Source organism: Salmo salar, chromosome ssa01 (assembly GCF_905237065.1).
Source record: "Salmo salar chromosome ssa01, Ssal_v3.1, whole genome shotgun sequence".
Taxonomy (NCBI): Eukaryota; Metazoa; Chordata; class Actinopteri; order Salmoniformes; family Salmonidae; genus Salmo; species Salmo salar.
Genome location: NC_059442.1, coordinates 82,010,785 through 82,027,152, shown reverse-complemented (window position 1 = coordinate 82,027,152; position 16,368 = coordinate 82,010,785). Strand labels below are relative to the sequence as shown.

General features: G+C 41.9%; 1 protein-coding gene across 4 annotated transcripts in view; it reads left to right on the top strand.

The window, feature by feature from the left end:
- Positions 1-3,026, top strand: part of abca5 (ATP-binding cassette, sub-family A (ABC1), member 5) — a 93,331-nt gene extending 90,305 nt beyond the window's left edge. For 3 of the 4 annotated variants that reach the window (XM_014212913.2, XM_014212904.2, XM_014212922.2), the window contains 5 exons: positions 705-824; positions 1,949-2,101; positions 2,174-2,253; positions 2,368-2,423; positions 2,561-3,026. In XM_014212913.2, the coding sequence (XP_014068388.1) occupies positions 705-824; positions 1,949-2,101; positions 2,174-2,253; positions 2,368-2,423; positions 2,561-2,701 (550 nt within the window). In that variant the 3' untranslated portion in view covers positions 2,702-3,026. Of the gene's footprint in view, positions 1-704; positions 825-1,204; positions 1,245-1,948; positions 2,102-2,173; positions 2,254-2,367; positions 2,424-2,560 lie in introns of those variants that run through there. The other variant, XM_045723354.1, reaches the window with a different exon arrangement.
- Positions 3,027-16,368: the final 13,342 nt, after the last annotated feature.

Here is a 16,368-nt window from a genome sequence, read left to right as displayed (position 1 = left end):
ACACTACCTTCCCGAATGCAAAGTGCCAACTGTAAAGTTTGGTGGAGGAGGAATTAATGGTCTGGAGCTGTTTTCCATGGTTCGGGCTTGGCCACTTAGTTCCAGTGAAGGGAAATCTTAACGCTACAGCATACAATAATATTCTAGATGATTCTGTGCTTCCAACTTTGTGGCAACAGTTTGAGAAAGGCCCATTCCAGTTTCAGCATGACAATGCCCCCGTGCACAGAGTGAGGTTCATATAGAAAATGTTTGTCAAGATCAGTGTGGAAGAACTTGACTGGCCTGCACAGAGCCCTGACCTCAATCCCATCGAAGACCTTTGGAATGAATTGGAACGCCTACTAGCCCAACAGGCCTAATAGCCCAACATCAGTGTCCCACCTCACTAATGCTCTTGTGTCTGAATGGAAGCAAGTCCCTGCAGCAATGTTCTAACATCTAGTGGAAAGCCTTCCCAGAAGAGTGGAGGCTGTTATAGCAGCAAAGGGGGAGCAACTCCATATTAATGCCCATGATTTTGGAATGAGATGGTCGACGAACAGGTGTCCATACACTACATAACCAAAAGAAATGTTAACTTCCGTTTCAAAGGTTTTCAGTTTGGTTTTTAGTTTTAGATTTTTGTTGTTCTACTCTGTTAAGTAGCCACTAAAGTGCTAAGGCTTTGGTCCTTCTGTCCCTCTGGTTCGTCCTGTCTCCAGGAGGGCTATCCGGGCAGCGTTTAAGAACCGCCAGCGTGGGGCCATTCTGACCACTCACTACATGGAGGAGGCTGAGGCTGTGTGTGACCGCGTGGCCATCATGGTGTCAGGGCAGCTCAGGTGAGTGTATCAGAGTAGCGGTGAAGATGGGTGGAACATAGTGTTGGATAGAGAATGCACTTGCCACAATGGCTGTTTGTGGTCTGCCCTCTATCCAACTCAATGAGGGGGACAGGGGGACGTCCAGAAGCTCTGACATTGGGGCTGGCATTGGGGAAAAGGTGTGATATGTTGCAATTACATTGCTATAGCTAATAATCTATGTCACAGTAACTAGGTTATAAATAACTTTGTTACAATAACTTTGTCTTATCATACTGTAGGTACGTTTTAGTGTTTAGATATTTTGTTTGGTGTTGAGATCAGGTTGTGTATTGGGGAGTTGATTTGTGGTAGTTGGGATTAGGATGATGATGACGAGGATGTGTTATATCTCTCAGGTGTATTGGGTCTATCCTGTTGTGATGATGATGATGATGATGATGATGTGTCAGGTGGATTGGGTCTATCCTGTTGTGGTGATGATGATGATGATGATGTGTCAGGTGGATTGGGTCTATCCTGTTGTGGTGATGATGATGATGATGTGTCAGGTGTATTGGGTCTATCTAGTTGTGGTGATGATGATGATGATGATGTGTCAGGATGATGTGTCAGGTGGATTGGGTCTATCTAGTTGTGATGATGATGTGTCAGGTGTATTGGGTCTATTGGGTCTATCTAGTTGTGATGATGATGATGATGATGATGTGTCTCAGGTGGATAGGGTCTATCTAGTTGTGATGATGATGATGATGATGTGTCTCAGGTGTATTGGGTCTATCTAGTTGTGGTGATGATGATGATGATGATGATGTGGTCTCAGGTGTATTGGGTCTATCTAGTTGTGGTGATGATGATGATGATGATGTGTCTCAGGTGTATTGGGTCTATCTACTTGTGATGATGATGATGATGTGTCTCTGTCTCTCAGGTGTATTGGGTCTATCTAGTTGTGGTGATGATGATGATGATGATGTGTCTCAGGTGTATTGGGTCTATCTAGTTGTGATGATGATGATGATGATGTGTCTCTGTCTCTCAGGTGTATTGGGTCTATCTAGTTGTGGTGATGATGATGATGTGTCAGGTGGATTGGGTCTATCTAGTTGTGATGATGATGATGATGTGTCTCTGTCTCTCAGGTGTATTGGGTCTATCCAGCACCTGAAGGGGAAGTATGGGCGTGGCTACAGCCTGGAAGTGAAGCTGAGAGAGGAGCTGACAGGGCTTCAACAAGTGGCACTCCTCCACAAGGAGATCCGTCGAATCTTCCCTCACGCTGCAAGACAGGAGAGGTGATTCAGAGCAGAGGTGTGTGTGTGTGTGTGTGTAATGACATGCTAAAACCTGCTGCCTCTGTCTTGCAGCTTTGCCACCCTGATGGTTTACAAGATCCCCATGGAGGATGTCAAGTCACTGGCCAAGTCCTTCTCTCAGCTAGAGAGTGGTGAGTGTGTGTTTGTGATCACTCTCTGACCATCTGCCTCATGTTTCATTGATCAGTTACAATTTAGGCAAAATGCATTGTGTTCTAATGTCCTCTGCTCTCCCCTGCCTCCAGCTAAGCAAGCCTTCAACTTTGAAGAGTACAACTTTTCACAATCAACCTTAGAGCAGGTAAGTACTCATTTGTGAACCTTACCTTGAATGTCATGTGATGATGTTACATCAACTGCAATGCAAACTCCATCCACTTCCTGACTATTTGTCTTAGCTAGTCTCTCTCTTGCTCTCTCTCACACTCCATCTCTCAGGTCTTCATGGAGTTTGCTAAGGAGCAGGAGAACGAGGAGGAAGAGGTGGGTTCCCTCAGCACCACGTTCCAGTGGCAGCGGCTCCGCCAGGACGGCCCTGTGCCTGTCAACCACACAGACAGCATTGTGCACCAGCTCTGAGCTCCACTGGGGGGGGGCTGTCTGTGGCCGGCACAGTCTCTGGGCTCCCATTCTCCCTGCCTACGTGGCACTAACCTCGTCCCCAGCCTAAAGAGGCTGGAAACGAGTTTACTATGGCACAGGCAATGCCAGCCCTAGCAATGCACTCACCCCTCACCTCACGGCTCACACCACCAACCACCACCAGCCCAAACTAATAGGACAAAATGGGTGTCACAGGACGGATGGATGCCCCTATGGACATGGCTCTGGAGGGCTAGCAACTATACACTCACACCGGAACTGTGTGTGTTTGGCATGGGAAGTCTCTCTGGGGCTGAGATGTGTGAGTTGTCCGAACTACTGTGTGTTTTCTGACCTTTGCACTGACTAACCAAGGGGCCTGCTCCACTCCACCCAACCAGAATCTCTCTCCTCTGATGACGCACTGATACAACTAATACCTACTCCGTTTTTTTAATAGGTTTTATTTTATTTAATTTTTTATCTGAATTCACAGCGAGTTGGTATATATGGATATATATATATATTTAAGCAATAAGGCCCGAGGAGGTGTACTATATGGCCAATATACCACGGCTAAGGGCTATTCTTATGCATGACTCATCGCGGAGTGCCTGGACACAGTCCTTAGCCATGGTATATTTGCCATATACCACAAAACCCGAGGCGCCTTATTGCTATTATAAACTGGTTACCAACATAATTAGAGCAGTAAAAATAAATGTTTTGTCATACCTGTGGTATACGGTCTGATATACCACGGCTGTCAGCCAGTCAGCATTCAGGGCTTGAACCACCCAGTTTATTTATATATATATATTACAGTTCAAAAGTTTTGGGTCACTGGGGTCACTTAGAAATGTCCTTATTTTTGAAAGAAAACCTAGGCAGAGTTCCTCTGTCTGGTGTCTGTGTTCTTTTGCCCATCTTAATCTTTTCTTGTTATTGGCCAGTCTGAGATATGGCTTTTTCTTTGCAACTCTGCCTAGAAGGCCAGCATCCCGGGGTCGCCTATTCACTGTTGACGTTGAGACTGGTGTTTTGCGGGTACTATTTAATGAAGCTGCCAGTTGAGGACTTGTGAGGCGTCTTTCTCAAACTAGACACTCTAATGTACTTGTTCTCTTGCTCAGTTGTGCACCGGGGCCTCCCACTCCTCTTTCTATTCTTGTTAGAGCCAGTTTGCGCTGTTCTGTGAAGGGAGTAGTACACAGCGTTGTACGAGATCTTCAGTTTTTTGACAATTTCTCGCATGGAATAGCCTTCTTTTCTCAGAACGAGAATAGACTGATGAATTTCAGAAATTATTTGTTTCTGGCCATTTTGAGCCTGTAATCGAACCCACAAATGCTGATGCTCCAGATACTCAACTAGTCTAAAGAAGGCCAGTTTTATTGCTTCTTTAATCAGAACAACAGTTTTCAGATGTGCTAAAATAATTGCAAAAGGGTTTGCTAATGATCAATTAGCCTTTTAAAATGATAAACTTGGATTAGCTAACACAACGTGCCATTGGAACACAGGAGTGATGGTTGCTGATAAAATGGTCCTCTGTACACCTATGTAGATATTCCATTAAAAGTCAGCTGTTTCCAGCTACAATACTCATTTACAACATTAACAATGTCTACACTGTATTTCTGATCAATTTGATGTTATTTTAATGGACAAAAAATGTAGCTTTTCTTTAAAAAAACAAGGACATTTCTAAGTGAACCTAAACTTTTGAACTGTTATTTATATATATAGTATTTATTGATTCCTTTTACTTTCCATCCATTTCCCTACCTGGGGTAACCTCGTCCCTAGGCAAATTGGAAGTGTCAAGTGAACAAGATTATCCATGGGGAATCAGTGCAGTGCAGTAAGTGTGTTTGCTCGTGTCTTCCACTGTGTTTGTGAAACGTTGTGTGTTTTATAACAACACCAGTCCAGTTCTGGCTCTAGATCCACTAGAACCAAAGCAGTACATCCCTATTTACTCACACACTCCTTACCTAACACGTTGACACTAAGGTGCTTTTAGCGTCTGTAGCATGATGTGGACTATTTGTGTCGTAGTTGTGTAGGTTGCTTGTTCTGGACGTGTGAGTACAGATAAACTACTGACAGATCAACTGACAGATCTCCAGTACAGATCAACTACTGACAGATCAACTACTGACAGATCAACTGACAGATCTCCAGTACAGATCAACTACTGACAGATCAACTGACAGATCTCCAGTACAGATCAACTACTGACAGATCAACTGACAGATCTCCAGTACAGATAAACTACTGACAGATCAACTGACAGATCTCCAGTACAGACAGAGTTACTGGCAGATGGAGTGGCCTTTTTTTGTTGCAAAAGAGGAAACCCAGCAGAACTGGAGCTCCAGTCCCTCTCCTCCCCTGCATCGCCCTCTGGTGGGTGTGAAGAAAATCACATCTCACTCTGCCTCTGCCTCTTCTGCACTAAGGGTTTGCTGCTGTTACTGTGTTTGTCTTTGGCTGCATCTAAAATGGCACAATATTCACTACTTGCTCTGGTCAAAAGTAGTGCACTATATAGGGAATAGGGTGCCATTTCCTCTGTGTTTCTATGGGGCACTGTGAGTACTGTGTCTCTACACCAGCATGCATTTTAGTGTTGTATACTATAAACACAGCTCTCCCCAGTTCTCATAGACAAGGAGAAAGAGGCCTGCTTTTGAGTGAATTAACATGCTTGTCTGAGAGGAAGAATTATGGATAAATAAGGGGAAGATGGTCAGTATTGTAGTGATGTTATAAAAGGCACAAGTGTAAGGTTTAGTATGGAGGGTTTAGGGTGGAGCGTTTAGGAAATGTGCTCACACTGCCCAGTGGCCTTCCACTCCTACAATACTTTAGTGTCTGAATAGGAATGATAGCTTGGTAATGTAGTATCTTAAATGCACATCAGTACATGTAGCACTCTGGCTTCATCAAACATTTGGTATGGGAACCAAGTCACCAACCCTAGAGAATCAGTCAATTGGAAGAATATTGTTTGGAAGAGTAGGTCTTGTTTTTATTTTATTATTATGAAATATTTTGATTATTTTATCTTGGCCAGGTGTGCTCAAATTGGTATTTTGTGACAAAGTGTTGAATTTTGAATGTCTCCAAAAAGAGGCTTCTTATTTTATCTAGGTGACTTAGAGTTTTTGAAGTTCTGTTGGACTGAAAGGAGCTCAGTTTTCACTCTGTGTCACTCTGGTGCCGCTTTTAACCACAGATATATTTTATTATTTGTATTGTATTTTGTGTGTGTGTGCGTGCGTGACTCATGTTTGGCTACTGTTATAAGACTGCTACAGTACTCATATAACCCTCTCCAGGGAAGCACACTAAGTGTTGGTGCAATACTTAAACAATTGTAACAGTAAAAATGTTAACTTTTTCTTGTGACATTCAGGTGAGCTTTGAAAGAGCAAATAAGAGATGAACAGAAGGGAGTTCAGAAGAGAATTCTTAGTATGTGAGGATGGTGGAACTGAGAGAAGATGTTGGTTTCCAAATTGAGAGTCCATGGAATTGAACTAATGTTTTCAGATGGTACTTTTGACCCTATTTGTGATGCGGGCGTATGCTCGGCATGGTAGATTCTTGATTGCTTGAAACGCATGATCCCTCTGGCCTCTTGCTTGATGAAGTTGCATCACATACTTACAAAGATGCAAACACAATTTCAGGATTCCCTAAAAAGTGTCTACAATACCTAACTGTCTATATATCTCACTAAAGGTAAATATATTGTACAGTGTGGCATAATATTATGTCTAATTTGATATATTTTCCTGTAGCATAAATCACGAGTGCTTGTATTTTCTACAGACGTGTGTGTTCTTCATCGTTCCGTAGAAGACGTGTCATAATAAAAAATATCATCCTGCCGTAGAAGATGTGTCATAGTAGAGAATATCATCCTGCCGTAGAAGACGTGTCGTAGTAGAGAATATCATCCTGCCGACGAAGACGTGTCGTAGTAGAGAATATGACAGTGAGTCAGATTTGTTGATGTCTCGCCAGCCTCTCTCTGATACTGAGACTTAATATCAGTCTGTTGGCCATGAGTCTGAATTAAGAAACATTCACAGAGAACAGGAGGCCTTCACTTATTGTTTACGGGTGGTGTGGCCATAGAAATATACTGTTCCAGGTGGTCAAAAGACCATGGCCTGAGGGGCTTTGTCCCTTCTAGCGATTATATTTCTGAGTGTAGCGCCTATTTTGGGCAGTGATAATCATTGAGCAAAATGCCTCTTGTCCCTTTTTGCCTTCTACCATAAACCCACCTCCCCTCCCTCTCTGTGAACTAGATATTTTCTCACGTCTCATCTCTCCAACCTGGGGTGCAGAAGCTTTATAGTCGTCATCTCAACTTATTAAGGGAGATTTTTTTATTATAACATTGTTTATTTTAATGGGGAGCTGTGTGACATAGTTTTGTAATGTGGTGTTTGGGTTATTGAGGTGTTGTTGGATAATGTTGGCGCAAGTTAATTGAAGTGGTTGTTCATAGCTTCCTTTGTCTACCATGTCATGTGTGTGGTTAAGTTTATCATTATGCTTATTGTGTTGTCTTTTAAACTGATGAAAAGTCGTTAAAGAAGAGGTTGAAGCCCAAGAAATAGGATGCAGTAGCATCTCAGAGGCCTGTTTTGCCACCATTGACCTTCATTTGATGGAATATATGTTTTGTGTTTTCTATTCATATATTTTTTTTAAGAAAGTGATCTGAAAATGTATGTTGGTATAGGACCGGTCTGTTGGGTTTCTGTTCATTTGCCCTCTGAAGTTAATTACAATTGGTTTTATTTTAAATTTGTAAAGGATGTTTTCTACTTTACTCTCTCGCTCTCAAAGAGTATTTGCTACTGAGCATTGTTGGTGAAAATTCAGTGTATGGTTCTGTGATTCCTGGTATTTTTATGATGATATGGTACAACCTCTCACAGGCAGCATTTGTTGTCTGATAATCCTTCTTTCTAGAATACCCCACTGACTGTGTATGCTTAAAGATATTGCTTTGTTCTGTTGACATACTCTAACACTATCGTGTGAGTGGAGAGAGCATTTTTATTTTTAACTCTGAACATTATTTTTGCACACATGTAGCCTTGTGCTATCGTCACCACTATAATAGAGCGAAAATAGAATGTCTGTTATGTTTCATTCTGTATGAGTTGTGTATGGAGTGAGATGGACTACATTCACTGAATTCTTATCTATTTTAAAGTAACTGCCCAGATGTTCCAGAGATCTATGAAGGTTGACCTATAATTACTTACAATATGAGTGAAGTGGTTTTCCTTCCAATTATTATTTTTTAAATTACCTTAAAAATCTACTTTCCTGTGTCGGAATGGTGTGGGTGTACAACAACAACAAAATGGTGTGGCGTATACCGGTCAAAATATTCTTGCAAGTCGACCGCTGGTATGCCAGCTCAGCCTCCTCTAGACATCTGATTGGCCAGCTCATCCTCAGGGAGATGACATGTTCTATGAGGAAATGGCAAGCATTTTTGAAAAGGTCTGTTTGAGGTGGGGTTGTTGGGGGTTTTTTCTCCAACGTATGCTCCGGCCACAAACGAGTATAGGACGAGTCAACATTAGTTGGATACGAGTTAACTAAATATGAACTTTTAAGTGACATTTTCACTTGGCAGTTACTTTAAGATGTTTTTCCCAAGTGCAATATTTAGATGTGTGTTGTCACAAGCGTTCTATTATAAAGGCTATCATGGTTAACTAAAATATCAATGCATCCTTTATTCTGTGGACTTTAGTGTCACTTGCAGTAAAATGTTAACATTAGATTGCTTTTTTTTTTGCTCTTTTTTGATGCCCATTCCCTGAGCAGGTAAGCATTATGTTTTTACTCCCTTCCATATGTATTTGGACAGCAAAGTGAAAACATTTTATTTGTCTCTATACTCCAGCATTTTAGATTTGAGCTAGAATGTCAGATTTTATTTGAGGGTATTTTCATACATATCTGTTTTACCATTTAGACATCAAATAACTTTATGTATCTAGTCCCCACATTTGAAGAAGTCATAAGTATTTGGACAAATTCACTTAGTGTATCAAAGTAGTCAAACGTTAAGTATTTGGTCCCATATTCCTTGCACGCAATGACTACATCAAGTTTGTGACTCTACAAACTTGTTGGATGCATTTGTGGTTTGTTTTGCTTGTGTTCTGGTTTGTTTTGCCCAATAGGGACTGAATAGGAAGAGTCACGTCATCAAAAAACTCTGCAGCTGGAATGACCCGCAGCAAACTCAGTCTGCCTAGTAATGCCATGACTGCCGATCTAGCCCGCTTACAGTAGCAGGGCAAATGTATATTTTTATTAGAATTTAAATGACAATACAAATAAACATAGGATATCAATACAAATATATGTTCAATATATGAACATTTTGGAAAGAAGTAGAAGGTACTCAACCAATGTGAGTAGAGGTGCAACCTAAAAATGTGTTGACATCATTGGGCAGGAAAATGCGCAGCGCTCACTCACCATATTTTTCTTCGTTTTTTTTATTAGACAAGTTTAAAACATTTCATCCTTCATTGGCCTTCTTCAGAATCAATAATAAATCTGAAGGGCGAAACGTCAATCTTTTAAACTTGTCTAATAAAAACGACACATTTTTCCTGTCCAACAATATATGACAAATAAAACGGTCACACTTTTATTTGGATAGTCCCATATACAATCAATAAACAGGGGATATCAACACATCTTTTCAACATGGTTAGAGAGTAACTGATAACATCTAATCAGTTACATGTAAACTGATTACAAAACTGTAACTGCAATCAGTTACCAGCAAAATATTTTTAACTTCTTGGATTACTTTTAAATTCAGAAAGGATGTTTGACACCTTTCTGTTTTCTCAATGACATTCAATTCAGCATTGAAAATAGGAGCAAGTTTAAGTTTGTTCCACCTGAGCAGAGTATTTGAGCGGAGTTGAGCGGTCGGAAATCGCTCTCATTGGTCATGGAGAAGCTCCAGCGCTCCACATCCTTTCCAACCGCTCCACCAAAAACCACTCTGCGCTCACAGATAATAAAGCTGCTGCTCACAATTTAACCAAACCATATGATTTGAATGAAATGTATTTGAATAAACAGGAAAAGGTATTGGTGGAGCGCTGGAAAGGATGTGGAGCGCTGGAGCTGCTCCATGACCAATGAGCGCGATTTCCGACCGCTCAACTCCGCTCAAATACTCTGCTCAGGTGGAACAAACTTAAACTTGCTCCTAAGTAGCACTCATCATTTGAAATAGGTTACATGTCGTATTAAACGGCATATAAACACTCTAAATAGGTCAGGAGCCAGAAAGGGAGCCTAAGAAGGAATGATAATGAATTATTCCGGCTATTTATTTCAATTATTTCAAGGCTATAGCCTACAAAGAAATACATTGTGAAGCATTTGCGAGGGAGACACTAGGCTGGTAGGGACATAAAGCGCTCAGCAATAAACAACATTTCGTTGTATTAAATCATAGTCTATAAATTGCGCATATAGGTTGGGACTTACTTAGAATTAAATACAAATGAAAGAAAACATGCTTATTAGGCTCAGTCTACAGTGCCTTTTAATTCATTTTTAGAAACACAAGTTTGGCCAGAGTCTGTGGCTTCAGGCTCATGTGATGGTGCCTGGAGTGCAGGCCAGCGGCGGAGACTATCCTGTCCATTCTTGCAGAGCCACTGGAGAAGCTAAACACCCTTAGAGCTAATCTTGCCAGGCTGGGCAGAGATGCAGATTTTTTAATGTATTTTTTTATTTACAGTGCATTCAGAAAGCATTCAGACCCCTTGACTTTTTCCACATTTTGTTACAGCCTTATTCTAAAATGTATTAAATAGTTTTTTCCCTCATCAATCTACTCACAATACCCTATAATGACAAAGAAAAAGCAGGTTTTTAGAAATTGTTGGAAATGTATAAAAAAATAAAAATGCTATCACATTTACATACTGGTCAAAAGTTTTAGAACACCTACTCATTCAAGAGTTTTTCTTTATTTTTACTATTTTCTACATTGTAGAATAATGGGGAAGACATCAAAACTATGAAAATAACACATATGGAATAATGTAGTATCCAAAAAAGGAGTTAAGCAAATCAAAATATATTTTAGATTCTTTAAAGTAGCCACCCTTTGCCTTGATGACACCTTTGCACGCTCTTGGCATTCTCTCAACCAGCTTCCTGGAATGCTTTTCCAACAGTCTTGAAGGAGTTCCCACATATGCTGAGCACTTGTTGGCTGCTTTTCCGTCACTCTACGGTCCGACTCATCCCAAACCATCTCAATTTGGTTGAGGTCGGGTAATTGTGGAGGCCAGGTTATCTGATGCAGCACTCCATCACTCTCCTTGGTAAAATCGCCCTTACACAGCCTGGCGGTGTGTTGGGTCATTGTCCTGTTGAAAAACAAATGATAGTCCCACTAAGCCCAAACCAGATGGGATGGCGTTTTGCTGCAGAATGCTGTGGTAGCAATGCTGGTTAAGTGTGCCTTGAATTCTAAATAAATCACAGACAGTGTCACCAGCAAGGCACCCCCACACCATAGCACCTCCTCCTCCATGCTTTACAGTGGGAAATACACTTGCGGAAGATCATCCATTCACCCACACCGCGTCTCACAAAGACAGCGGTTGGAACCAAAAATGACCTGTTTGGACTTTAGACCAAAGGACAAATTTCCACCGGTCTAATGTTCATTGCTCGTGTTTCTTGGCCCAAGCAAGCCTCTTCTTCTTATTGGTGTCCTTTAGTAGTGGTTTCTTTGCAACAATTCGACCATGAAGGTCTGATTCACTCCTCTGAACAGTTGATGTTGAGATGTGTCTGTTACTTGAATTCTGTGAAGCATTTATTTGGGCTGCAATTTCTGAGGCTGGTAACTCTAATGAACATATCCTCTGCAGCAGAGGTAAATATGGGTCTTCCATTCCTGTGGCGGTCCTCATGAGAGCCAGTTTAATCATAGCGCTTGATGGTTTTTGCGACTGCACTTGAAGACACTTTCAAAGTTCTTGAAATGTTCCGTATTGACTGACCTTCATGTCTTAAAGTAATGATGGACTGTCGTTTCTCTTTGCTTATTTGAGCTGTTCTTGCCATAATATGGACTTGGTTTTACCAAATAGAGCTATCTTCTGTATACCTCCCCTACCTTGTCACAACACAACTGATGGCTCAAACACATTTAGAAGGAAAGAAATTCCACAAATTAACTTTTTAAGAAGGCACACCTGTTTATTGAAATGCATTCCAGGGGACTACCTCATGAAGCTGGTTGAGAGAATGCCAAGAGTGTGCAAAGCTGTCATCAAGGCAAAGGGTGGCTATTTTTTGGTTACTACATGATTCCATATGTTATTTCATAGTTTTGATGTCTTTGATATTATTCTACAATGTAGAAAATAGTAAAAAAAAAAAAAAAAAAAACATTGGAATGAGTAGGTTTTCTAAAACTTTTCACCAGTAGTATTCAGACCCTTTACTTTGTTGAAGAACCTTTTGGCTGTGATTACAGCCTCGAGTCTTCTTGGGTGTGATGCTTCAAGCTTGTCCCACCTGTAATTGGGTAGGTTCTCCCATTCTTCTCTGTAGATCCTCTCAATCTCTGTCAGGTTGGATGGGGAGGGTCGCTGCACAGCTATTTTCAGGTTCCTCCAGAGATGTTTAATCGGGTTCAAGTCCGGGCTCTGGCTGGGCCACTCAAGGACATTCAGAGACTTGTCCCGAAGCCACTCCTGGGTTGTCTTAGCTGTGTGCTTAGAGTTGTTGTCCTGTTTGGAGATAAACCTTCATCCCAGTCAGGTACTGAGTGCTCTGGAGCAGGTTTTGTCAAGGATCTCTCTGTACTTTGCCCCGTTCATCTTTGCCTCCATCCTGACTTGTCTCCCATTCCCTGCCGCTGAAAAACATCCCCACAGCATGATGCTGCCACCACCATGCTTCACCGTAGGAATGGTGCCAGGTTTCCTCCAGATGTGACGCTTGGCATTCAGGACAAAGAGTTCAATCTTGGTTTCATCAAACCAGGGAATCTTGTTTCTCATGGTCTGAGAGTCCTTTAGGTGCCTTTTGGGAAAACTCCAAGCGGGCTGTTATGTGCCTTTTACTGAGGAGTGGCTTCCGTCTGGCCACTCCACCATAAAGGCCTGATTGGTGGAGTGCTGCAGAGATGGTTGTCCTTCTGGAAGGTTTTCCCATCTCCACAGAGGAACTCTGGAACTCTGTCAGAGTGACTATCGGGTTCCTGGTCACCTCCCTGACCAAGGCGCTTCTCCCCCGATTGCTCAGTTAGGCGGCGCGGCCAGCTCTAGGAAGAGTCTTGACGGTTTCAAACTTATTCAATTTAAGAATGATGGAGGCCACTTTGTTCTTGGGGACCTTCAATGCTGCAGAAATGTTTTGGTACACTTCCCCAGATCTGTGCCTCAACACAATCCTGTCTCGGAGCTCTACGGACAATTCCTTCGACCTCATGGCTTGGTTTTTCCTCTGACATGCACTGTCAACTGTGCGACCTTATATAAACAGGTGTGTGCCTTTTCCAAATCATGTCCAATCAATTGAATTTACCACAGGTGGACTCAAATCAAGTTGTAGAAACATCTCAAGGATGATCAATGGAAACAGGATGCACATGAGCTCAATTTCGAGTCTCATAGCAAAGGGTCTGAATACTTATGTAATTAAGGTATTTCTGTTTATTTTTAATACATTTTCATAAATGTATAAAAACCTGTTTTTGCTTTGTTATTATGGGGTATTTTGTGTAGATTGACGAGGGGAAAATGTATTTAATCCATTTTAAAATAAGGCTGTAATAAAACAATATGGAAAAAGTCAAGGGGTCTGAATACTTTCCGAATGCACTGTATTTACTACTGTGAAGTGGGTCCAATTTAAAGGAGAGATGGGACGATTGGTATCCTTGTTGTAGGCCTATGCTACCTCGTGGGTATGAAACATCACAGAAAAGGTGAGGAATTTATTATGCAATGATCATGCAAAGATAAAATAAATAGATTTTCTCTCTTATCACTATTGGCAAATGCCAGCAGCATACCACCCTGCCAGGAGCATACAACCTACTGTTGACTTGCCACTGACTCTAAGCAGGGTTGGTCCTTGTCATCCCTGGATGGGAGACCAGATGCTGCTGGAAGTGGTGTTGGAGGGCCAGTAGCAAGCTCTTTCCTCTGGTCAAAAAAAAAAGACCCCAATGCCCCAGGGCAGTGATTGGGGACATTACCCTCTGTAGGGTACGTCTTTTGGATGGGATGTTAAACAGGTGTCCTGACTCTGGTCACTAAAGATCCCATGGCACTTATCATAAGAGTAGGGGTTTTAACTCCAATGTTCTGGCTAAATTCCCAATCTGGCCATCATATCATCATAGCCACCTAATCATCCCCAGCTTCCAATTGGCTCATTAATCCCCCCTCCTCTCCCCTGTAACTATTCCCCAGGTCATTGCTGTAAATGGGAAGTGTTCTCAGTCAATTTACCTAGTAAAATTGGGGATACAAAAAAAAAAAGAAGATTGCATCTTGTTATTAATCTGTTTATTGTTACGAATAAGCTTGTCCATCAGATCCTCCATGTGCACAATTTACTAATCTACTTGTCTGCTTGCAATGCAATACTTCAACCACTAGAAGATGTGCGTACACATGGTCTAAAGTTTACGGGAAGGTGAGCACATTTTCACGTCAAGTTTTTGTGAATGCCTACTTTTGCGTGAAAACTGGCACACGCATGTTTTGGGGTCTATTTTTTGTACTTATGCACGATTTATTAATGAGGCCCCTTCTGCCAGGAGAATGATACTTCTACTAGCCCTGACCATGGTTTTGAAACCTGTTCAGAAGTCTTGCTCCCATAAATGTGCTGTGTCAAAGGCATACCCGGCTCCACAAGGGGGTAAAAGGGTGCTTAGCCCCCTAACTTGGAACCTCTGCCCCCTCAGTTTCAGTTTTATGTCCCAATATAAAAATAGCAAAAAAGTAAGAATTGAGTGACAGGTTGGCTCAAAATCTGTATCTCCGCTGCGCTGTGTCAGTACAATGGACAGAGCATGCGTGCCAGGGCATGTGAAGGGGGCTTTGGAAAACCACTGGGGCTGTTGGCTCCTTTGGTCTTCCATAAAAAGCGGGGGTGAAACGGTTCTCTGTGGTAGGCGAAGTGAATAACAACATACGCCTCTGCCTGTAATATTTGATTTTGGGCTGTAATATTTGATTTTGGGCGGGGTCAATTTTACCATTCGAGCTGCTTCAATCAACTCTGCCTCACGCCCCACACCACTACAGAGCTAGCTTCTTAGCTAGCAGTAAAAAGCGTTAGTGTTATTAGCCTTAGCCTATTTAGCTAGCAGGAACCAGCTAATCTGCCACTGCCATGATGGATATCAGAAATTGGCCTCGCCAAAGTACCCAAACAAAGCCAAAGAAGTGCATTGAGTAGCAGCAGGATCAAACCACTGAGGCTGTCACAAAGCCCAGCAGCAATGATGCTACTGAGCTCTAGCTAGCTCCGCGTGCAGAGTTTTCAACCTCTTCCACAAGTGCTGCCAGGATAATGGCTGCACAGCCCCCTCCACCTATGGCTGTTCCTTATGATCTTGGAACAGAGGAGTCAGCCTCTAGAATCCTACCCTAGTCCCAGGTTTCCTGTCCAAAAACGTTAATTTAACAGCAATTGGTTCATAGGAAGAGAGTGGCTGGAGTACTCGGTTACTGCAAATGCTGCATTTTGTATCCCATGTCGAAACACTTTTTAATGATGGGTAGCTGGCAAGAAATCACATGTATGTGTCGGCGATTGTGGACATTGAGTTACTTGTTTCAAACCAGCAACCACTGAGGGGGACTTTGGACATGATAGAGTCAATGGGGGAGGGGGGCAGTGGACTTTTTCCGGCCCTACGGATCATAATAGGACAATTATGCAATTGGTATAGTTAATATGTAATGAAATTCCGTGTACACATGAAGACACTTGAAAGGGTGAAATAAGAAAGTAATTGTTTGTTGAACTGATCGGCTCTGATATCCAACTAATGGCGATTTATAGATTGAATAACTAACCGATCACTGTTTGTATTATTCTTTCATGATTTATGATAAATAGTTACGAGCCTAAATTACTCACCGACGATTCCTATTGACTTATTAATTAACTGGATTGTTGAATTCCCTAAATGATGTTAACAATGAATGATTGTTATGATTAGATCTTTGTGATGATGGATTTGATTGGATACACGTTATTCTGTTTCCTTTGTTATGCAGCACAGACTACTCAGTAAATATACCACTTTATGGTTAAAGGAATTTCTGCCTCAGTCTCATCCATTCCTCTGTCACCTGACCCGTGACCACCTGTTCACCCTCACTGTCAGTCATCCTACCTGTCCAGCTACCCACACAGATTCCACTAATCTTTCAATGGTCCTTCGAGCCGGATGATGACGGAACCAAAGACGGGTCGAAAGGAAATGGAGGGGGAATTGTCTCCACTGGAAGGAGGGAGAAAGGAAGAGAGAGCAGCGGAGGGAAAGGTCCTGGAACAACGAAAAGGTCCAGGAGCTAAGCCTA